The sequence below is a fragment of the Sabethes cyaneus genome, chromosome 2 (assembly GCF_943734655.1).
Source record: "Sabethes cyaneus chromosome 2, idSabCyanKW18_F2, whole genome shotgun sequence".
NCBI lineage: Eukaryota > Metazoa > Arthropoda > Insecta > Diptera > Culicidae > Sabethes > Sabethes cyaneus.
This window is the reverse complement of record NC_071354.1, coordinates 65,676,369-65,701,893: the sequence shown is the minus strand read 5'-3', so window position 1 is coordinate 65,701,893 and position 25,525 is coordinate 65,676,369. Positions and strand designations below refer to the sequence as shown.

Sequence of the window (25,525 nt, the reverse complement as noted above, 5' to 3'; positions counted from 1 at the left end):
GCAGAGTTCCGCCGGGAGTTGCTCCTTTCCGGTTCTAGCTCTTCATGATCTCTGTCCCACCTCTGCCACTTTCACCACTATTGTGGCGCGTAAAAAGCTGGAAAGTCTTTGTTAATACCGTCAACGCCCAATACTACTCTCTGTGTTCTCATATCCGTTCTGAATTGCTGAAAATCCCGTATCGTATGCACTTACTGTTCAATAAGCGTTAAACATGTAAGTGACATTGTTCAAGGTTTTGCATAAGAGTCAATTCCAATAAAGTAAATTTGAGTAGTCTAGTAGATACCTGACGGGAAAACAGCGCGAGAAAAAATCTTTAAATATTGCTTTCTTGAGCATTTCCTGGCCTAGTTTTAGCCTATATTTTTTCAGCTGCATATCCCGCTTCATCAAAACATTATCGGGATAAAATTATCGATTTAGCATAATATCGACGCCGTAAGTATCGATAAAATAAATCGCAATATCAGCCTTCGAGTATCGATATCGCGGGTATCGATACGGTATCGCCCAATCCTAGGTCCTAGTGATAATATCCATACAAGAAAAAAAGCGATAAGTTATAAGGTTTTTATTTTGGGTTTACCCTTTTTTCTGATTACTCTACCCACGTCGTTCCACATGACAGTGCTGTCCTCAATTATAGCCAACCCTGGCGCTGCTAAGCAGTGCATTTAATTATAAAAGTCATTTTTGCACTGTCAGTAGGCTTCATCGGGATAATATAGAATACAGCATGAACCCTTCCGATGAGGGACTTAAGAATAAATCCATGCTCAAATCACTTTGACATCGAATGGCCTGATTCTACTAGGACTCGAACCCTCGACCATTCACTTGTTAAAGTAGGTTCGGTAACTTTGTAGCAACAGAGCCTCCTCCAACTCCTCTTACAGAAGGAGATGGCGAGTAATTGCTAGCTCTAATTGCGAGATTTAAGGACAAGGTCGTCAGAGTCCATTTATGGCAGTCAGTATGGCACCGAATATCACCCTTCCCTTCCCTTCTTCAGTGTATCAACATGCTCCCATAGACTCGGGAAACCATCACAAAAAAATAAAATTAGTTCAACTAACCTGCAAGCCGTAATCAGATCTTGCAACTCGAAGCTCTAAACATTGCATTCTATAGGTTCTATTACTCTTTGGAGCATAACTTACACTAAATACTGAGATTTCGGCCCAATTAAAATTCATCACTATATTTTCACTTTTTCGCCGTCGATTTTTCTTTAATTTTATTCGGCCGTTCCATTCATCACATCACTCGCGAAACTTAACTTGAAACACAGAAAACTTGAATTTACCACCCGAACAGTTATCTGGTAAGATGTTATAATGATTTGCCCAAACTGTTCACTTGAATTGATATGAGAAACTTTACTTCGTTTCGATTGCAATTCCGAATCCGCGACCGTCGTTGTTGATACGTTACCAAGGAAACGGGAGTGATGCCATATTTATGTTGAACATGAAATTGGCCAATAATTTCCGCTATTAAATTAACGGTCGTAAAGTGTCGAAAATATACTTATCTAAAATTCCCTGATAATAAAATTCACCGTAAACAACATTTTATGTAATATTTTTTGAAACGATGGTTCTACAATTGATGAGAGGACGGTAAGGGAAAGTAATGAAGAAGGATTTTTTTGGAAATGGAGGGGAAAGAGTGGAAGATTATAACCGGATTTGAACCCACAACACCCGCCAGGGCGTTGGTACCCGTGTACCTATGAACCACAGAGGCGCTGGACAAAAGGAGTCTGCACATTGGACAAAAGGTAGGAGTCACAAAGAAAATTCTAAGTGGTCACTTTTGAGGCCCGGTAGAACCGATGCCGGATGTTCCGGAATGTCCAGATTGACTCAAAATACATCCAAATGTCCACTAAAAAGCTCATGTTGAAAAACCCTGTGATTGGATACCTCATTTGCCATGTTTTAGAAGAGAACTGACAACGGATGTTCCAAAGTGTGAGGCGTAAGCCACCGCTCTTCAGGATAAAGTAAAAGTCATTATTAGTGACTACAAATAAAATGGGTAACTTTTGCGCAGTTAATTAAGCAGATTTCTAATTTTATTACATCTATTACTTAAGACGTCAAAAAAAATCCCACCGCGATCTGGAATATCTCCGGGAAAATGGAACCATAATTTACCAGCATATTTTTCCATTAAAGGGTAATCTAATGTGGTTCTTTTAAAACTAGTTGCATAGCAGAGGTGGGCACCGCTAATCAGCTAACCGCTAACATTTTAGCTAGCGAGTAGCACATTTGCTAAGTTTTAAACGTGCTAGCGCTTCTATTAGCTTCGGTGGACGGTGGATCCTTTTTCCGCAGCTCTAGTCTCTTAATAACTTTGTCTGTTCTGATGTGCGGCCGCAGTGAGCATACGACTCCTGGCCTGGTTCTTCTCATCTGTTACTTACTGGTACCAAACCAGCATCATCACATCAAACCAGCTGTTACGCAGTCTTCCACACGTCATGCCTACCACCTCTCGCAATTGTTTCAAAGGCACCATGGAGGTTCCTCTACAATCCACCTATAACTTCTTCCTTTGTTCCCTAATGTTCTGCGTAGATCAAGCTTTCTGGCGTATTCCGCTGTCACGCCATATGCCGGCAACCGCTGGATGTTGAAACACAGCGTCCTCTCAGTGCAGGCCTCGCCACGTTCGACAATCTTTCACAACGAGGTAGTGGTCAGAGCCGATATTTGGTCCCCGAAAAGACATCCGAAAAGTGTCGACCGTCAATCAAGACATGATCGACCTGAGAGCTAGAAGCTCCTTCTGGATGTCTCCAGGTGTGCTTTCGAATATTCAGCCGTAGAAATTAGGCGCTACAGACAGTCATACCACTGGCCGCGGCAAAATTTATGAGAATTACACCGTTACCACAGACAAACAAGCATAACAGTCGTTTTCCATTCTTCGTACCGATTAAACCGTCATTTGAAACTTGTTCTTAGTTGGGAATGTCTCCGTTTTGGTCAAAGTGGCGCTTTTTGACGAAAGAAGGGAAATTCCCCACCAAAAATACTTGCTACGTCGAGGGATACCCATGTTGATATTTGATATTTGGGAATGTCGATCATAGATGGTGCTAGTGTTCAGGCTAAATGTGAGGTACGATAATTTTTGTTGATTTTTCTTCCAAGAGTTATGTCTGTTTGTCTGTGCCGTTAGCATTGATCGACAGATAAGGGTATGTCCTCCAATGACAGGACGCAAGAATTCCTTTCTCCCGATCTGCATCTCCGATGGTGATTTTCATATCATGTTTTGAGCACTCTCCATAGGCCCTTTCGAACCTGTTGTAGAACTCATTCTTATCATCATCGGAATTAGCATTTATCGAAGCGTAGACGATGATTAGGCTGTAGTTGAAGAGTTTATTCTTAATTCTCAACAAACATACATGATTATTTACATGCCTGCACCAGATCACTCGTGACTGTTGGTTTTCCAACACTTCGAAACTGACTCCAAGTTCTGTCTTTCTACTGCCTCTGTAGTAGATATGGTACTTAAATGAAGTGGCTGCAATAGAGCCTACTGCACGGAACTCCTTTTCTCCGGAATTTGACCTCCGAACTTCCTGAATAGCTACGATCTCTACTCCAAGTCAATGTACACACTTAAAAAACTCAGCAAAATTTGCCGAGATTTGGACAGCCGAGCGTTCGGTGAAAATTTTAGTTTTGCAAATCGACGTTTACGGATCTTTACTAACGTTTGGCATCATAAAAAATTTTACCGAACGCTCGGCTGTCCAAATCTCGGCAAAATTTTGCTGACTTCGGCACTTTTTTTTAAGTGTGTAGCTCTCGAACAAGCAAACCGGCTCGTGCCAGTTCAAAGAGAGTTTACACGTTCCTTGTACCAAGTGTCCAATCTACTTAACTAGTTTTGTCGGGAAACCAGGTAGCATTATCTTTCACAGTTGACAGCAGCAGCTGTTTGACTGAATTGTACGTCGCCTTAAAGTTCACGAACTGATAATGAGTCTACAAGTTGCACTCCCTGTCTAGTAGGCGTAACTCAATAGGGCAAAAGAGGCCATCCGACTACTCCTCCCGAATTTGTATCCATTAATCGTTTGCTTGTTTTTTGCCGTGTCCTACACCGAATAATCCATTCCATATTCCGGAGGTGTGAAAAAGATAAACAATTAAAAAACTAAATATATATAGATATATAGATATATTTTGAGAAACATGGGGCCCAATTCCTCAAACGCTTCAGTAGGTATTTTTGTTTTGGCCTATAAAAATGTCACTGCGGCCGTTCCGGTCCGAGTAGTTGACCTTCATGGATGATTTCCCTCGCCGTTGACTGCAAAACTAAATTCAGACCGGGACCGAAGCAACGATGGTGTGGATTATGAAAATAGTACCACCGTAAAATCTCCTTTTTGTTTTCCCACGAAAGCATTTAATTACACTCGGTTCATCATCGCCTAGCTAGGGGTTGCCCTTTTTGCCCCTTGGATCACTTGATGTGGCGTACCTATGTGTGTGCGTGCCGCTGTTTGACTTGTGTTTGCTGCAGTACAGGAGCGAAGCACTAATTGGTTGCAGGATGTAAATCTTATTTCCCCTCTGAGGATGGTAATGGTGTGAAAAAGTTTACCGCTTCTCCTGATGAGCTCTCTTCGTGAACGAGTACAACTATGTTGCTAGGCCTGGGGCTGGCTGGTAGGGACTAGAGCCAGCCAACCAGCAATCCCTACCGGCATCACGTTGTTTCCCTTGAAGTGAGGAAGAGAATTACGAGCACTGCCTGGTGGTGTCACCAGGATTGAGTTGGGTACACTAGGGGCCATGACATTTTTGTTGCTCAAGATTTTATTAGCATGAAATTTTCATAGCAAAATGTTTTTAAAGAAAAAAACGGGAAACTATCGACGTATGACTGAAGAGACCTCTATGTTTAACTTTTAACACGGGTCTTGTAATGCTAATGAAAATGAGCAACGGGCCGAACTAGTGACAAAAGGTTAGAGTGGATAGGAAATGAAAAACATGGAGATGCAGGAGGAAAGGAATCAGTCGTCGCAAGATTTAACACCAATGTACGGAACAGTGACGAAAACGAGAGACACGACTATGAGAGCTACCAACTATGACGTTTATGCTACTGTTAAATTATTCTAAAGAAGCTATTCATATTTAAGGTGAATAAAAATGACATACAAGTGGGTTCAAATGAGCAGTCGCAAGCATATTGTTCGACTAGCAGTGTTTGGAGCAGAAATTGTAACAATTGTTTAAACGATATTAAACATATGCTGTTATAATGACGATGTTATCCAAACAATAATAATGTAACTTGTTTATGATGAAACCCTATTGCGGCGTAAATTATGCATTAATTGACATGTTCATGAATTCGAAACCTTCTAGCATCCCCAATGCTGAATACCGAGCCCAACTGATAAAGATAAATTTTGTATCAATTTCAATTTAGAAGTGAAAATACGTTAACTCAATCCAAGAAAACTGCCAATCCGCCTTAAACGGATAACAAGAGAAATGCACGTGTTTCTTCGCGTATCAGAACCAATTTTCAGACCGTCTCTGGACAGACACCTACTTCTTTAAATCCGTCGCGATAAATTGCCTATGATTTACGAGCCTCCAATGTGACCCGGCCCCGGTCCAGCTGCCCGGTGCAACCTTCGTTACTCGCAACAGACTCGGCCAAACAAAACCTTTTGCAATGTCGTGATTCATTCGAAAGCTTTTGTAGGTCGGTAGGTAGGTAAGTAGGTACCTACTGTTTTCGCTTCGTTCCAGTTGGTGAACGCTCTTAATAAGGGCAAATTAAAATATTCACTACAGCTACATACAAAACGCGGCAGAACGTGGCCACCACCGATTTCCGGTACCGGATGTGTTGAAGATTCCCGCACCGGTTGGGTCTTTCGTGGAAGGCATAATAAATCATCCGTAGTTTCATGCAAACCGTTTGCGACGTGTCTAATTTAATTTGCGCTCGAGCCTTGAGGAAGCCCTGTTGCCTCGATTTCCTACCCTCGTCAGTACCGTAAAACGAACGAATTATTTATTATTCATCTGCAGAAGAAAGAAGTTTTTTTGTGCAGAATAGAGCTCTGCCATCTAGTTGGTACAAAGCTGTTCTGTTTACTTGCATTTTGGATTCGCAACACGGAATATGATAAAGTAATAAAAGCATCGTTGCAATTTTTCAGATAATTCCCCTTGTTCTCTTCATTATCCAAAGATTGCTTGCAAAATGCAGCTGCAGCTTTGCAGGACATTGCTGCTAGGAAAAAATAAAAAAACTAACAACTTGATAATAGATAACTAAAGTAGGTAGATCGTACGATTATTAATTGGTACAGAACTTTAAGACGAAAGGATGCACTTACAGCTTGCATTCCGACAAGGTACGTTATTATCTTATGACGAATCATTACAATGAACCGATAACGGTAATTGACTTTGAGTGGCTCTCGACTCACAATACTATTGTAACCATTACTCAGTCTCATTTATGGTTTTGAACATAGAATGGTGTTGAACATTTCCTTTACCTAAAAGGTGTTCAAAATCAAAATCAGGTTGCTTTTTTACGGAGATATCACTCCGTTAGACAGCTTCTTGAGCAGAAGTTTTATATAGCAACCGGAATGGGCAAGATGGCAGATATTTTCAAGCATATGAAACTGTCGAAATGCTCTAAAAATATCTGGTTTGACAGGATCTGTACCTGTGGCTTAAAAACTATCTGTTCAATGTAATCGAAGTTCAATCTAATTATTTTAGAGATGTTTACAGCGTCGGCATACAGGGATCGGCTCATTTACAAAAAAACGAAAAGAGCAATGGTGCAAGGTTACTCCACGGTGATAATCCAGAGAAGTTGCTGATCTTCACACGATATTCACACTGAACCTGCGGCTGATGTTACGTACGAATGTAACCACTAACAGAACGGCGAGGAAACTCCCAGTTTCTCAAGCCGTGTAAGAAGAATAACGTGACCAACCCAATCAATCGCTGCTTTCAGGTTCATGCACACTGCGTCAAAGTGCACTCCTCCGTTCATGTTACGCAGACAGAACGGGACGGAATCAACAAGATTCGTAGAGACTGAACGTTTTGGGAAAACCTCATGCTAGTCTGAGGAGATGTAATGTCGACAGCTAGCGAACAAAGCATCGTTCACGATTATCGCGAGCAATTTAAAGCTGGAGTATAACGATATAATGCCTCGATTTTTTTCAATTTTCTGAATTCAGTGGACAAAAATCTATAAGAATCAGTTAAAAAATCCTATGCAGTTTTTTTACGCAGACCTGTGTTATTGTCGGCGGTAACCAGAGATCTCAAATATACGAATTCATCAACCAGTTCAAGTTCATCACCGTCAATAGTCACTGTCGGTGGGAGGCAAACGTTGATTTCTCTGAAGCCTCTTCCTACCATATATTTGTTTTTCGACGCATTGATTTGAAACCCAATCCTCCTATCTTTCGTTTTTAGTCTGGCCCAGATTGCCTCCGCTGTCCCAAGGTTGCTAGTAATGATCTCCAGGTCGTCTACGAAGACTAGGAATTGGCTACTCTTGCTGAAGATCGATCCTCTCGTTTCGATGCCCGCTCGCCGGAACACACCCTCAAAAGAATAGCGATATTGAATAACAACCCTTTGCCGCAACCCTCTGTGCGATTCGAATGGACTCAAGAAACGAACCCCAGAAACGCACGTGTAGAACATCACTTGCTCCAGGGTAGCTTTGATCAGTCGCGTCAGTTTGTCCGGAAAACCGTACTCGTGCATAATCAGCCATAGCTGTTCGAGTTTAACTGTATCGTATGCTGCCCTGAAATCCACGAAAATATAATGCGCTCATTTCACCTAAACTTTGCTTTCAGCCTGACACGTTGTACTTTTTGCAAGATCGGTCGGATGGTAAAAATTTAATTCATAGAGACGCAATCTCCAAGAATCCTGCCTGATAATTCTCTATGAAACCTTGTACTATCGGTGATAGTCGGCGCAAAAAGATCTAGGGAGCACAGTGTAGGCGGAATTTACTAGCATTATGTCGCCATAGTAGTCGAGCCGATCACCCTTTTTGTAGTTGGGACACACTACTCCTTCCATCCATTTCTTTGGTAGATTATCCTCCTCCCAAATCTTGGAATAACCTAGTGTAGAACCGTGGGCAGCGTTTCTAATAATCTCACCAGTTACAGAAAAAACGTTGATCTACATTTAATCTACATTGTGAGTTGATTATCTCCAAAGCCGACAGCTTGGTTTTATCTTTAAAATTGGTCGGAACTTAAAGGATCCACACTGTCTTAAATCATTGTACAGCTAGGGCGCAGTCCACTACTGGAGAATTGTAGTCTTGTTTGGTTTCCTAAATAGCCAACATGTGACATACAGATTGAACGTGTGCAATGGAGATTTATCAGTTGGTAACCCAACTTAGCTAGCGGGAAGAGCTGGACTGTGGTGGGGGGAACTATAGAACCTCCATGATACTTGAAATATGGGGACCCAGCATCCGATCGGCCAACGTCGGAGTGACGGTAGTGCGCGACGAGTCAAAAACGACTACATTACCGAAGATCCTGGAGCTATCAACGGCAACCGTGGTCGCCGCAGGAGTTGGTTAGATCCATGGAGGAAAAGGCGTTCAGCAGGAATTTAGTTTTTTGAGACGATACCCTCAAATAGCCTCCCAGTTGGCCTCGAGGTGTGATGCTGGCCTAATAAGCCAGTCGTCGTATGTTCAAATCTCGGCTGGGAGAGGCTGTTGGAATCAATAGAATCGTAGCAACTAGCCCGGCAATTGTCCTGTATTCTATTAGCGGGCTGCGAAGTCTGTCGTATAAAACACAGAAGGTCAAGTTCCGAAAACGAAATGTAGCACCTAGGCTTTGCTTTGCTTTGCTTTACTTTGCTTTTTTACCCACAAATACTCTACTAAAAAGAACACCCTGTGGCCAGTATTCAGTGCGGAGTCCCATAATGTTATATCGATCCCGATTTTAAACGAAATGAAATCCACTGTACTCAAGTGTACGTGATAATTGATGATTCAATATAAGCATCATCAACGTGCACAGCCCTCACCTCAGAAGTACCGATGACGACAAGAATGAATTCTACGTGCAGTTGGAGAGTGAACACGACCGCTGCCCAAAACATGATATCAAGATCGTCACCGGAGATTTCAAAGCTCAGGTCGGCCAGGAGGAGGAATACAAACCGGTGATTGGAAGGTTCAGTGCACACCAGCGGACCAATGAAATGGGCCTAAGACTTATCGCCTTTGCCGCCTCCAAGAATATGGCCGTACGTAGTATCTTTTTCTAGCACAGAATCCATCACAAGTACACCTGGAGGTCACCAAATCAGAGAAAATCACAGATCGACCACGTTTTGATCGACAGTCGGCACTTCTCAGACATTATCGACGTCAGATCCTATTGAAGCGCTAACGTTGACTCGGACCACTACCTAGTGATGGTTAAGATGCGCCCACGACTCTCCGTTATGAACAACATGCGGTACCAACGTCAGCCTCGGTTAGATCTCGCGTGGTTGAAGCAGCCAGACGTCGCCGCAAACTAGGCGCATTCACTCGAAGCTGCGCTGCCGGAAGAGGACGAGCTTGACGAAGCTCGGTGACAAGTTGGAACACTATCAAAACAGCCAACAGCAGTGTAGCGGAGAGCTCCATCGGGCATGTGGCCCGGAATCAGCGAAACGATTAGTTTGACGATGAATGTAGGAGGGTGATGGATAAGGAGAACGCTGCGCGGGCGACCAAGATGCGCAGTGCCACACGACAGAACGTGGAAAGACACAAACAGAAGAAGATGCAGCGAAACCAAATCTTTCGGGAGAAAAAGCGCTACCTGGCAGAGCAAGAATATTCAGAGTTGGAGCGTCTGCATCGTTCTCAGGAAACGCGAAAGTTCTGCCAGAAACTGAACGGATCCCGCAAAGGCTTTGTGCCGCGAGCCGAAATGTGTCGGGATAAGACTGGCAGTATTCTGACGGACGATCGTGAGGTGACCGATAGGTGGAAGCAGCATTTCGACGAGCACCTGAATGACGCCCAGGCGGAGAACCATGGTGGCTGGGAAAGCGATTTCGACGGTGCAACAAACGGAGAAGAGGTGCCAGCCCCAAAGATATGCAAAGTTAAGGAGGCCATCATGCAGCTAAAGAACAACAAGTCAGCTGGAAAAGATGGCATCGGAGCGGAGCTTATTAAAATGGGACCAGAAAAGCTGGCCGTTTGTATACACCGACTAATTGTTAGAATTTGGGATACAGAACAGCTACCGGAGGAGTGGAAAGATGGGGTTATCTGCCCGATCTATGATAAGGGCGACAAGTTGGACTGTGAGAACTATCGAGCGATCACCGTTCTCAATGCCACCGATAAAGTGCTGTCCCAAATCATTTTCCGCCGTCTATCACCAATTGCGAATAGATTTGTGGGAACTTATCAAGCCAGCTTCGTCGAAGGTCGGTCTACAGCGGATCAAATATTTACACTGCGGCAAATCCTCCAAAAGGGCCGTGAATACAGAGTTCCCACGCATCATTTATTCGTTGACTTCAAAGCCGCATATGATACCATCGACCGGAAAGAGCTAAGGAAAATCATGAATGAGAACAGCTTCCCCAGGAAGCTCATCAAACTGATTAAATCTACGATGGTTGGTACACAGTGCTGTGTTCGGATTTCGGGTGGACTGTCAAGTTCATTCGAATCACACATAGGGCTTCGTCAAGGTGATGGTCTTTCATACCTGCTGTTCAGCGCTACAAGGTGTTATGAACCGAGTGAATATCAACACGCGGGGCACGATATTCAACAAATCTAGTCAATTCGTCTGCTTTGCCGATGACATGGATATTATGGGCAGAACATCTGTGGCGGTGGCTGAACAGTACACCAGACTAAAGCGTGAAGCAGAAAAGATTGGGTTAAAAGTAAATACGTCTAAAACAAAGTACATGCTGGCCAGCGGAACCGAGGCCGAACGACACCGCTTGGGCAGTAGTATATTGATCGACGGTGATGAGTACTTGGCTCACTGGTAATGGCGGACAATGATACCAGCCCTGAGATTCGGAGGCGTATTATCAGCGGAAGTCGTGCTTACTATGGGCTCCCCAAGCAATTGCGGTCGAGCAGACTAAGTCCCCGGACAAAGTGCACCCTGTACAAGACGCTTATTAGACCGGTTGTTCTCTACAGGCATGAAACATGGACAATGCTCGAGGAGGACCTGCGAGTGCTCGGAGCTTTCGAACGACGAGTGCTAAGAACGATCTTCAGCGGCGTACAGGAGAACGGAGTATGGAGGCGGAGGATGAACCATGAACTCGCACAGCTTTATGGCGAACCCAGTATCCAGAAGGAGGCTAAAGCTGGACGGATACGATGGGCAGGACATGTTGCAAGAATGCCGGACAACTACCCTGCAAAGATGGTGTTCGCCTCAAATCCGGCAGGAACAAGACGACCAGGAGCGCAGCGATAAAGATGGTTAGACCAGGAGCGAGTTCTAGGGGAGAGTACACGGTGTCCGAGGAATTGGAGAGCGGTAGCCCTCAACCGAGTTACATGGAGAAACTTTGTTCAACAGGGTTTGTCTTAGGACGGCAAGCCACCTAAGTAAGTAGTAAGTTTACGTGAGCGAGATACTGAAAAAATGTTAGCTGCCTTTTCTGAAGCAGCAGTATGATTCCGTGCCATTTTGGCCGGATTTGGTATTCTGCCTCTACGGAACAAAATCCACCAACAACGTGCAGGATGTACTCAAAGACAAGAATGTTTCCAACACGCCAAAGCTCTGCTTAGTCGAGAAATATTGAGCCATCGCCAAATAATACCTGAAGAAGACTAAAAAAACTGTTGGAAGCGAAAAGCAATTTAAGTCATTAAACCCAACCCAACAGCCCACTACACATGCATTTTTTTTATTTCATCCCTAAATCGGTATGCTTTAACGGTTTTTCGGCTTTCAGTCAAGTGGATTTAGCAAACGATTGTTTTGCTTTTACTTATCCGACGTTTCGGTGATTTATTTCACCTTTTTCTAAGGATTAAAAGTTTAATCGTTTTTTGTCATATCTTTGTGTCGTATTCCTATTGTGCAACCTAATAACATGGCGTCTACTTTGTATGTATTTTATTGAATTTGAAATTTAAGGCACGTTTTGCGTTTTGTTTGCATTTGAAATCTGGTCCAGAAAGCGGGGTTTTGCGGTTTGCTTTATTCGGGTCACTGTGCGGATGGTGTGTTGCTTGGTGTGTTGGCTATCACTATTTCGAACTCATTGAGTTCCATGTGAGATCCATGAAGGGAAAGGTGTTCAGAAGGAATTGAGCTCATTGAGTTCGAAATAGTCATAGCCAACACACCAAGCAACACACCATCCGCACAGTGACCCGAATAAAACAAACCGCAAAACCCCGCTTTCTGGGCCAGATTTCAAATGGAAACAAAACGCAAAACGTGCCTTAAATTTCAAATTCAATAAAATACATACAAAGTAGACGCCATGTTATTAGGTTGCACAATAGGAATACGACACAAAGATATGACAAAAAACGATTAAACTTTTAATCCTTAGAAAAAGGTGAAATAAATCACCGAAACGTCGGATAAGTAAAAGCAAAACAATCGTTTGCTAAATCCACTTAACTGAAAGCCGAAAAACCGTCAAAGCATAATAATTTACAATCGATAAACTCTCCCTCTACCTATATCGGTATGTTACGGAAATGCAAATGCTCGGACTCACGAGGTAAGGATGAGTTATAGGTTTTACATAGATTAATCGTTCCAGAATGGTTAAAACATTCGATTTGGAACGAAGAATACTGTCATTGTTCCCGATTCACTGCTTTTTTCCAAGTTCAGTACCAGACAGTTATTTTTACTCGGCTACAATTTTGTGTCTGAACTTCTGAAGCAAAATAGAAACTAACTAACTGAACACGAACTAACTAACCAAAGAAACTAATGGTAGAAGTTAAACTAATGGTCTACCAATTCAGATTCATTGAACCGAATTTCTGTATTTTATTCTAATTGAACTGACTTGATTTTTTACCTTTGTTATACTATATAACAAAGGTTTAGAAATTGGTCGAAAAACACGAAATTGATCCGAGGCCCGTAGGGCCGAATCACATATACCAATCGATAGAGCTCGACGAACTGAGCAATGTCTGTGTGTGTGTGTGTGTGTGTGTGTATGTGTGTATGTGTGTGTGCAGCTCATTTTCTATCGCCTGTTTCTCGAAGATGGCTGAACCGATTTGACCGCTTTTACTTTTGTTTGAAAGGTATTATTGTCTAGTATATCACTATTGAATTGCTTTGCGGTCCGACGTTTCGTTTAAAAGTTATAAGCAAAAATGTGAAAACTACGTGACACGCGTTTCTCCTGAACTACGCAACCAATTTTAACGATCTTAGTACCAAACGAAAGCTCTTGCTGTTACTAAACTTTTTACCAAGTTTTATTGAAAACGGACAAGCAGTTTAAAAGTTAGCCTTAAAAAACCATTTTTGATAAGGTTCAAATGATCGCCTGTTTCTCAGAGATGGCCAAACCGATTTATGCGCTATAAGTTTTATTTGGCAGGTAATATAGCCGGATAGATCACTATTGAATGGTTTTTGGATTGGACGTTTAATTTGAAAGTTGTGAGCAATCGTATACACCACACCAAAATTAACAATAATTTATAATGATTTTAACCAAGATAATTTACCTAATTTCAATTATTTTAATATCAAACGAGAGGTTTTGACACTACGAATATATATGCAAAATTTCATAAGAATTGGTTTTACCGGTCAAAAGATATCAATCCTCGAACGCTCGCGCCAACTTTCGCAACACAGTTACTCGCGCGCACAATAGCCCAAAACCAAAGAAAACGTGCGCACTAGAGTTTTGACTAGGAAAACTTGTTTTTAGTTTATCGAACCTTCGGAAGAGTTTCTTGAAATTGAATGCACTATCATCTGGTGCAATTTAAATTTGGATTAATCCCCCTAAAAGTGAAAAAAAAAATTTTTTCAGTTTCAATATAACACATTGATATGTTCTGCAAAGTTTTAGAGCCTATTATTACAAGAAATTTTGCTGAAGACTGTAACCTGAGATAGAAGCGAAGACAGAGAAATCTTATTTATTGTTTCTGTATTTGTAAAATCAGTTTTTCTATTTTAGCTCTTTTTGTAATTGTTGTATGACTTTTTCATGTGTTACAAAGTTATACAAATAGTAAAAATACACAACTTTGCTGAAAATAGTATACCTCTATGTTTGCTTATTTAGGAACTGTAGAACTTTGATTATAAAAATACCCTGATTTTAACCCCGAATTACTCGACTACCAACTGACGGATACATTTTAAACATTTTACATTTGCTGATAGTTTTGCTACATACAGACATCATTTTTCCATATGAAGTAACGTGAAAAAAATTCCAGTTTGGGGCCAATAGCGGTACACCCACGGTTGCCAGTATGCCAGATAAATCTGGATTTTGCTAGATTTTTGATTGCGCGCCAGACCAACAGACAAAGCTTAAAACCTTCTAGATATTTGGCAATGTGCCAGATTTTCGATCCTCCGTCTTGCAAAAAGGTCATCACTTCTAATTTTGGACAAAATTTTGCATCTACGGTGAGCAAAACGAGCAAGATTTTTTCAGGAAAACGCCTCCCCATTGGACTAATTTACCACCAGATTTTTGCCAGACACTTTTATTCGTGTTCGCCAGATTTTCGGGAAAACCTGGTGGCAACCTTGGGTACACCTCACATGCTGCTTGCTTCGTTTCTGTGCTCTCGGTTTATGCTGATCTATTTTCCTAACAATTTAAAGTATTATTGTATTGAATAATTCAGACATTTTGCTGAACATTTTTTTGAAGAATATACGTTAGTTAAACACCGATTGGTAAATATGGCATTCAAAAACCTACACATGTTATTCAGAATACAACAGCGTGAGTAACCGAAGGTTAATAAAAACTGATGAAATTTTTTCAAGAAAACCTTATTGATGCATAGTTATGCATAGTTCAAAAACCTATAAACTAGACCTTTACTACGCAATGTATATGTTAAAGAATAATATTTCTTCTTACAACTTACTTTTACTTGCACTTACCCACATTAGTAACAACTTACTCAGCAATTTCATGAGAAAAAGAACTATCAAAATTTGTAAGTGCTACTATTTTGTTCAAATTTTGTAAGCTTATTCAATTTCCAAAATTTTTATGTAAACCAACGCACAATGCAACGTTAACTAATAGATGATTTATGTTCCGAAGACGTGTCGATTTCTATCTCAAATAGCAAGTAAGACCGTATAACAAAGGTTCCTTTCACCAATAGGTGGATTAAATCAGGTTTTATAGCAGAACATTTAATCAATTTTATATTAATTTAATCATAATACTACTGACTTTAAATCAAAACAATCAACAGGCTGCCACCACAAAACATGAGAAATATTTCATGTTAATATTTTGCTTCCAGATACTACAAAAGAAAAGCAATTTTTCAAGGCCAATACAATTTGATGTACGTGTCTGTTCCTCTCTAAAAATAGTGAATGCGGCAAGGATGAAAAAATAGCACTCCATTTCGCATCAACAAATCTTCCCGGAAGTTCATACTTCCTTCTGCTGTTGAGATGCGTAAAACATAAAACAAAAGCCACACTAGCCTTGGGCAATTGAAAAAAAAACGGAAAATGAGTTTACAGCAACATGTTAGAGCAACAGCTGCACGCGGCTTGTGGCTTGTTTCCAGTCCCAAGTCAGGACTCTCCGCCTAATCCGTAAGCACCCGTGCGTCGGACGGGAAGACAAGAAAACCGACAACCAAGTAAGGGTGAATTTTTATAGTCTCATTTCAATATCTATTTGCTCGGATTTTTCCCATTCAAAGTGTGCCTAGAGCAACTGGGAATCAGAGCAGAAATCCGTCTTCTCGACTTTTCACCGCCTCGCTTCCTATCCTCGGGCACGCACAATGTGAGTGATGCGGCTAAAGGCCGCTTTTACTGTGTCGTGACCCAACCCTGGGAGGCTCCCCTACAATAATACCATGTGCATTTTCATAAATGTTTATTATCATCATGCGTTTTCTTGTACATCTCCTTCTCTCACACGCAGGCATTGATTCTAAATTTGCTTCGTTATTTTTTTTTTCTTTTTTGCAGCACCGGAAATCCTGATCGTCGACGAGGAGGGCGAACCGCTGTACGATAAATACTACGAGGTGGGGTCGACAATAAAACTGATGTGCCGAATACGTCACATGTCGATGCTGCGATCCGCCGTTTATTGGATCCACAACGACAACATCCTGAATCACGATGTGCAACGGGGCGGCATCAGGTAAGCAACAGAAAAACAGAAGCAACCGGCGCGGCGGCTAAGCCGAGAGCTCGCCCGGGCCCGGGAACAAGGGCAAAGTGTGTGGTGACATTTTTTGATTGGTAAAAATCAAATCAATTTTCGATAGGATAAGCCCCCTTTACGCGGGCTGAATGTGAAGCTGTTTTGGTTCGCACGATGTTTTGCACTGAAGCATATCCTGTAGCAGGTTTTCAGCAAAATCTTTCCAGGAAAGTAGGATAACCGAGAAAGTGAAAAACTTTTTCAGTAAAGGAAATTGATTCACAAGTGAGGGCATTCGACAAACAGTTTTAAGGAGCATTTGAAAATCTTTTCGGAATAGTAATTAAAAAAGTTTCGGTACCTTCATAGGCCGTTATTTGTGCGGCATCTTTGAGGTATAGTTTTTAAAGATGGAAACAGATAGTAAACAAAATTAATATAATCAGTTTTAATTAGAATATTTTAAAAGCTGATTACATAAATGTGTTCCTGTAACAGAAACAATTTAAATGTTTCCATGAAAGTCCAGAGTATTCCTCCGCGTTTAAAAACCTTGAAAATCCTATTTTAAGATTGAACTATGCAATTAAAACTCGGCGACTAAGCTTAAATCAAGCATCCACCAAGTTGATAACCATTCCAGTATGTGTAAGTAAAAGTAGATTTCGAACGAAAAAAATAATGCGTTTATTGCAATTTCATCACAATAGCTGCTTTTTGCAGTCGACTCGCTTGCACGCCTTCAGCCGAAGGAGGAGTAGTTTTTAACTTGCTACAGTATCGTTCGACATCTCTTGGCCTCACGCCAAAAACATGGCAGATAATACAATCCAAATCCACAGCTTTCAGCGTATACAATTGTAGTGAAAATTGTCGATATCCTTCTTTACGAGTCTATGCTTGCCGCTGGTATAGAGACTTGGCCGGCTCTCGTTTATCGCCATTACGTCCCTGGCATTAACATTCCATTTTCATTGCTTCTTTCTCTTTTTTTTTCTCGTACGACCCTCGCGCCCGACCATGGCTCTGGGGCCACAGTGTCAAGACGAACCTTACCAACATCGGTGCCAACTCGACTCTGTTCGTGGCCAAAGTGAACAAACAGGACTCGGGCAGTTACACGTGTTCGATTGGACCAAACCAGCACTACAGCGTCTCCGTACACGTTCTAAATGGTAAGTTCTTCATCCGATAACACTAGTTGACGATGTTCAACATTTTCTCAACTCAACCAAATTCAACCTCAAGTCAAACTAAATGGAAGAATTGAAAGAATTAAAAGATTATCTTCATTTATCAGATCATTTTCTGTAAATTTTCCAACATAATTTTAAAACCACCACGCGTCTCCTTTGAACTGAAGAAAATCGAGAGCATCTTCTTGAATAACTAATTCATTTGAGAAAACCTTTGTTGGCCAGTGTAATCTGTACTTTGTTGTGAGCTGTGTTGCAAGTTTTGATTTTATCTCCAATCAGTGGGTAGTTTGCAGTCGAAAACGAAGCAGTAGGGTATGCAAATTTGGCACCTAATGTTTTGAAAATCTCGCATTCACAGAAAGCTGATTTCCATTCGTAAGCTAAATTGATTGAAGCAACACGTGTCTCCGAACTCTCGTCTGGCTTTGAAGCTCGTAAAAATAACGTTGTGAATTTCAGGAGAAACTCTCAAGCTGATCCAGTATGATAGTTATGACTCTTTAGCGGGTAATTTTGAAATGACTTTCCACAGCATCTAGGAAGTCTTCCAACAGCTGAAAATCGAATCGTGGAAACTACGGTATGCCCGAAAACTATTCCGTTGTTGCACGTTTGATATCCCTAAGTTTGGAATAAGGCAATAAAAAACTATAGCCATAACCAACTACGGACTTATCTGCAAGTCGTAAAGAACTATCACCTCGAATGAGAAAGACCAAGCTTATAATTATTCTAACAAATTCTGCAATTCGCTGTTAGTTCGTGACTCCTGGACTGAACTTCAACCAACGTGTGTAAAAAGCTTTCCAAATTTAAATCGCAGATTTTCTCAAAAAAAACTTTTATTTCATTTCATTGAAGTCTTTGGAAAACCATCCGAAATTGCAATTGGAACAAAACTGCACAACTCTAACGATTTCGCCGCACCACAGTCTAGGTCTAGGATATGCTAGTGCTGCTTCAAATACCCTTTCGCGATGCGCTTCTCGCGTAGCGCGTCTCCTGTGGCGGCAGCAGCAGCGACTCGTATCGGTAGTTAAAACTTTTTCTATTGAAAAACTTTCATTTCTTGGGCTAAAGTGGTACTCCAGCGTAGCGACCATCCGACCGACCGACCGACAGACGAACGGACGGGTTTCTGCCGTTAATCCGTTTGTTGTTTTCACTTTCATGGGATTTCGGTCCGAGGAATGACAAACAAGTTCGGATCGGATTTCCCCTTCTGGAGAACTTTTCCTAAGTGAGTGGTTTCTTTTTCGTCGAACTTCGACTTACGTTGATTCAAACTAGATTGCAATACTTTTCGCGAAACACACAAAAACAGCGCGCTTGGCGAAGTATTTTAATAAAAAACTAGAGCAACTTCGTATGAATGAAACTACTACTATCACTATTACACTAGAAACAAAGGTTCGCGTCTTGGGACTGTATCGCAGTAGCTGCCCCGTTTTATGGCCACCGTAATAGTTTTCTTTTTCGGACTAAATAACTTTGAGAACTTTTCGTGATATGCACAATAATATTCCGTACAATCCATACTACCAGCTACCGCGCAATTCAAGTTTTGAAATCTTTTCCTATTCATTGTAATCTCTTTCGATAACAATAGAGACTTTTTATTAGATGTTTCATTGAAAGTTCACATTTAAAACAAATTGCAAACCCTACATTAAGCCACTGTAACCCAGAAGTCCGCAGTTTGTAATTAATTTGGCCATTATTGCGAAAAGTAAATTGCGTAAAAATACTTCCCAGTTTCAAGTCCAGTTACAAGTAAAATTTTAAGTTTAGTTTCAAGTCTAATTTAAACTCAATTTCAAGTTCAAATTCAATTCTAATTTCATGTCCGAATTCAAGTTCAAATCTAGTTTCAAGGCTAATTCCAAATACAATTTAGAGTATTTAAATCCAATTTATATCCCTACTTTAGGTTCAATTTCAAAGCAGACTTTACTGAGAAAATCCGAAGTTTTACCATTTGTGTTTTTATCACCGAAGAAGGATTATAATTCTTTTTCACACTTAAGTAAAACGCCAATTTTGAGCAATATTACGACAGTGGCGAATGCCAAAATAGGCAGTCTGTATAAAAAAATCAAATTTTACTTTTAATAAAAATTTTAATCATCATTTTAACCAATCATAAATCTTCATGCTTCATTTGAAGGTTTGTTAGTTTAAGTTTTTATGTTAGAGAGCAACAACTCTAATATGCCACAGTTTCTTTTTACGCGGACTAGTCTTTTCGGCGTCCTTATGCTGTCTTTGGTCAGCTCTTTGTTGTCTTTGCTTCAGATTTGTCGTCTTTTTGTCATCTCACTATCGTATTTTTGTCGTATTTTCATGGTCCTTTTACCATTTTTTTGTCGTATTTTCGTCATTTGTTCGTTATTGTTTAATCTCTGTTTTCGACATTTTTGTCGCTATTTTCTGCGGCCTATTTTAAAAACCTAAGTTAAATTTTTCTCCGTTTTTCTATGTAAAAGGCAATCACTTTTTTATCACCTTTTTTGTCATTTTTCATCGTCCTGTTTGTTGTCAGAACAACCAAAATGTTTTCTTTCTACTGCCTTGTCGTTTTGTTTCGTTTTCTTTCGGTCGTACTTGCATCATCATTTCATCGTCTTATTTTGTATGTTTTATCACTTTTTCAATGCTTTTAAAATGTCTTTTTATCGTTTATTATCGTATGATTTTATTTTTAGTCGCTGTTTCGGCGCCTTTCTGTTGCCTTTTCGTCGTATTTTTGACGTCTTTCGTCAAATTTGCATCCTATTTTCGCCATCTGTTCATCATTTTTTCATTGCCTTTTCATCGTCGATGTGTTTTCTTTTTCTTCTTGTTTTCATCGATTTCGTATGTTTTCTGAAAGAAACAATCTACACACCAATAGTCATTGCTTAAATAAAGTAAAGCTTATAAAGTATAAAGAATAAATGGAAACAAGCGAAGAAAAAATACGGAAAACGAGAAAGAAAATAATAATATCAGAGTGAAATATGAAATTGAAAACAAAATGGGATAGAAAACGAAGAAAAACAATGAAACGGAAAACACGGAACATAAAAACGAGAGTAAAAAATAAGAAACAAAAGGAAAGTGAGAGCAAAAATTAAGAAAACGTTACAGAAAGGAAAAAAGCAGAAATAAAGCAGAAAAAGGGAATGTAAAAGAGAAACAAACGGAACAGAAAAAAGTTAAAACATGTAAGATAATAAGACGAAATTACTGGCATGAAACATTATAAACAAAAACAAGAATGTGACAAATTGGGAGAGAAAATGTAACATAAAAACAATATAAAAGTCGAAAAAACAGGAGATAAAAAGAGGGTAAACGAGGCGAAGAATGAGAATACTGGACAGAAAAAGACGAAGAACGGACGAGAAAAGAGGTAAAATGAAATATGAATGAAAATGAAGAAAACGAAAGGAGAAAAATAGGACATTAAAAGATAGAAAATGGTATAAAAAAGGAGGCAAAGAAAAGGAGAAAATACGGAAGCAGGAAAATTGAGAAACGAGAATAAAAAAGAGGAAAAACGAACCACAAAGAAAAAAAGGAGAGTAAAAATGAAAACGCATTACAAAAGGGATAAGACTGAAAAGAAAAACAGAACGTAACAAGAAAGAGGAAAATTCGGACATAATCAAAAGAAGAACGGAACAGACGAAAGCGAAAAACGTGACAGACCTCGAGCTAAAAAAGCGAAAACCGAAGACCGAAGACATGAAGACCGAAAAATAGAAAATAGTAAAAAATACCTGTCCTTGGCCTAAAACGAGGAAGAAAGACAAAAAACGGAACTAAGGAAAATATGGACTCATGAAAAGGGTGAACAACGGAAAAGAAAAAAGGAACAAACGAAGCGGGCAGAAAAAAGGAAAAACGAGTGAAAAAAGAGAGGAACTGTAGAAACTAAAAGGGAAAATAAGAACAGCCAAAGAGAGTGAAAGAGAGAACCGATAGAGGAAAGGAGCAAAAAGAGCAAAAGACGTCAAACAGGATATAAAGAGTTTCTCTCTTTATGGGACAAAAAACCAGAAAAAGAAGAAAAGGAAAACAGGAAAAACGGACTACAAAGGATAAAATAGAAAATGAAAAGACGAAAAACGAGAGATAAAAAAGGAAACGTGGAAAGCAGGTGCTACAAATAACCATTCCTCTGTTTATGAGCGTTGGACCGTTATCATTGATCGACCGATAGCAGGACGGAACAATTCCTTCCTTCCGATCTACGCATTTTCGTCTCCGGTGATGATTTTCACATCAAGTATTGTTCACTTTCCATAGGTCCTCTCGAGCCTGTCGTGGAACTCGTCCTTAGCATCATTGGATTTATCATTTTGTCGGAATTTTATTTTACTTTTCAACATACATATACGGTCATCTGTGGGCCTCAGGAAAAACGAACTAAAAAGATAAAATGAAAGATGAAAAAACGAAAAACGGGAGATAAAAAGGAAAACCGGAGAGGAACGGGAAACAAGGACCAAAACAGGATAAACATGATAGAAAGGACGGAAAAATGGGGAACCAGAATGAAGGAAAACGGAACAGAAGAAGACGAAAAACAAGAAAGAAAGGAGATAAAAAGAGTTTGAAAAAGACAGACACTAGAAAAAAGGGAAAAAAGACAAGAAAAGACGGAAATCTGAAAGGAAAATTACAAAAATCGAGTGAAAAACAGCTCTGAAAAGAGAACAAAATGGGACTGAAAACGAAGATAAAACAGAAACAATAAAATGGGAAACACGGAACAGAAAAACGCGGAAACGGTAAACTTCGTGTCTAATTAATTGTCTATATCCGGTTTAAAGTAGAACTTCAAGTTTAAATCAGTCCAATTTCAAGTCTAATAACTTAAGTTTGAATTCCAATTTGCAGTATAATTTCAAATCTAATTCCAAGTCTAATCTTCTGTCCAAATTAAAACAAGTTTGAGTCCAATTTCAACTCCAATTTCATATCCAATTTTAAGTTCGATTACCATTTAAAAGGCTTCAAGCCCAAATTAAAACAATTTCAGTCTAATTTAATGTTGTGATTAACGAACAACAAATAAGAACTCTTGCTCGTTGGGCTCCTATGTTCCTGGTGCCAGTGAGATTGTTAAAGAGAATCGTTTTCGTCGCACTGTCGTCCGGCATTCTAACGACGTGTCCGGCCCACAATCTTTCGCCAAATTTATAATGGGAATCTCTCCAGGCACTGCCTGTAGCTTGTCATTCCTTTCAATTTGTACCTCGCCAAACGTCCGCAGCATCTTCCGCTCGAACACGACAAGGGCGCGTATGGCCTCTGTGAGCATCACCACGGTTTCAAGTCAATAATAAACTACCGGTCTAATGACGGTTTTGTACATTGTCAACCTCGTACGGCGGCGTATGTTTCTGGATCGCAGCGTTTTGCAAAGGGCCAAATAGTCCCAACTTCCTGCTTGATTGCTTTTCGTTTCCCAACACTACGAACCGACATGTTCTGTCTTTCTATCAGCACTACAGATGATATGATATTTGAATTGGGGATTGATCAATCTGTATAAAACTTTGGGAAATTAAATGTGGGGTCGGAATGAACAATTATACCAAATTTGGTTGAAATTGGAGGTGGGCGATTACAACGGTTAAGACCACTTCAGAGGGGATTACCCCTAAATGAACTTAAAAATTGAATTTTGTGAAAAACCCCAAATAGAATATTTTGAGACCTTCTTTAATATCATTGTTTTGACCAAAACTAACATCCTGTGAAGAGAAATCTGAGGTGCCTTCGACTAATCTGGTGAACAGACGCTCAAGTTCGCACATCCTGGCTTAGCTGCTCCGGCATGTACATGAGGCATTTACAGGTATCGCTATCGATCGTCAGCGTTTAACTTAGTTCTGAGAGGAGGCGCTAGCACAGAGAACAGACATCCAAGCGAAAGGTCCCCACTTGGATAAAACTTATGTCAAATTAGTTGGGAAACTATAGTGATGATGTCGCTGAAGGCGCATAAAATTCTACACTAAACTCACACCAGCTAGCTTCTGGCGCTAACATAACGCTTATACTCCATATATACTAGCGCCAGAGGAGCCAAAGGTTGTCAGTATGCAAATCAAAAGAATCATTTAGTTAGGAAACTATAGTGGTGGTGACGCTAGCAGATTAGGTGATTTTAATTTGAAATTTTATCCAAGAATTCCCGAAAAATTTGTTCCTGAACGGATGTCTGTTCTCTGTGGCCCTAGCTAGGGGTTTGGAAGGTATCAGGCGAGGGCTTTCATATTTGCCGTGGGTGCTTATGGTGCAACAAAAATGGTGGATGGCGAAAGAAGCATCATTTCAGAATCGAACGATGCCTATTGCAGGTTAACCCGGGCTTTCTATGAAAAAGATTATGCTAACTAACTAACTAACTAACTAACTTATGTGTCCATGTCCGCCCCACTGCTGACGGTTACCTGCAATAGCTTTTACCTGTCGCCCGGACAGGTTCTCGTCTACAGCCCGGATGTCGTTGGCTAAGTTGCGTCGCCATGAGCCTTTGAGTCTGCCTCTTCTACGCTGTCCTTGTGGATTCCAGTCGAGTGCATCTCTGCAGACCTCGTTCGCTCTTTTCCTCAAGGTGCGCCCGAACCACTTCCACCTACGTTCACGAATTTCTGTGGCTATCGGCCGTTGATGACACCGACGATGTAGTTTCTCATTGGATAGCCAGTTGTCAGGCACCGGTTAATGAATACCTGCAGTTTTTGCGTTGTCTCTGCTGGGACGCACCACGTTTCGCAGGCATACAGCAGTACGGATTTAACGTTTGAATTAAAGACTCGGGTATTCGTACCCTGCCCTGCAAAGGCACCCCTGGCCTTCCTGATCATATCAGTCTTGGTACCACCATCGGGCACTGTCTGGCTACCAAGATATTGAAAGGCGTCTACCTGCTCAACTTGAAAGGTTAAGGTTATGGTTATGGTAAAAGGTTATGCGCCAAGGAAAATTAAAGTACGTTTTTATAGTTTTGCTTGCCTATAATTTTATTTCGGTCTTACACTTGCACCAATTACACGACCAATTTGGAACAAATCAACTCACATAAAACAATCAGGAACATGAATTGAAAAAAAGGGTTCGTTCCAAAGCCTTACCTGAAACGTAACCCAATAGCAATAATGCTTATCAAATCCCAAGTAGTTTCGATAATAATCCACCTTGAAAAGCTTATTGCATTACTTCCATTACGCGGAAAGCAATTTCAATTTTCCTCCCCGCAGATTGCAATTGTGCAGCAAGCATTGTTGAACTCTATATCTGTTTTACTGTTCTTTTACCTCTTTTTCTTTTGCAGGCACAGCCAATCCGTACGGAATTTATCAGCGATCGTGTGCCTTCTCCGCACTGCTCGAAGCAGTCGACGTAAAGTTCATCCTGCAGCAGCTCGTTCTCGTTCTGGTGGCAAAGTACCTGCTCGGCAGATAGCGACATCCACTAGCGCTGTTGCTGCTGCTGCTGCTGGTGGTTGCCGGGACCGGCATTAGTGGCATCACCATCATCAGCAACATCTAGGATAACGGCCGTGTCGACGACGACCACGGTCCGTTTTGTTGTTGTTTATGCTGAAAAGATAATTTGTACAGAAGCAAGTGTGAAACACGTTTCGATTTGCGCTCCAAAAGCCCACGGTTAAATGAGGACCCAAACGCGTGTACACTAAATGCCATAGCTAACTAGTAATATATAGTGTCTGAGTAACAAATTGCATCAAAGAACTCACCAGGAACTGCTACATTCGATTGTTTACAGCGATTCGTCCGCAGAAAAAAGAAAAAAATGTTCCACGTTAAATACATGATATCCGATTGAGCAGTCCGCGGTTCA

General features: G+C 40.7%; 1 protein-coding gene across 1 annotated transcript in view; it reads left to right on the top strand.

Moving 5' to 3' along the window:
- LOC128735519 (uncharacterized) overlaps positions 1 to 25,126 on the top strand; it is a 126,562-nt gene extending 101,436 nt beyond the window's left edge. The window contains exons 7-9 of the mRNA XM_053830001.1: positions 16,283 to 16,460; positions 17,502 to 17,638; positions 24,996 to 25,126. Of these exons, the coding sequence (XP_053685976.1) occupies positions 16,283 to 16,460; positions 17,502 to 17,638; positions 24,996 to 25,126 (446 nt within the window). The remainder of the gene's footprint in view (positions 1 to 16,282; positions 16,461 to 17,501; positions 17,639 to 24,995) is intronic.
- The last annotated feature ends 399 nt before the right edge of the window (positions 25,127 to 25,525 follow it).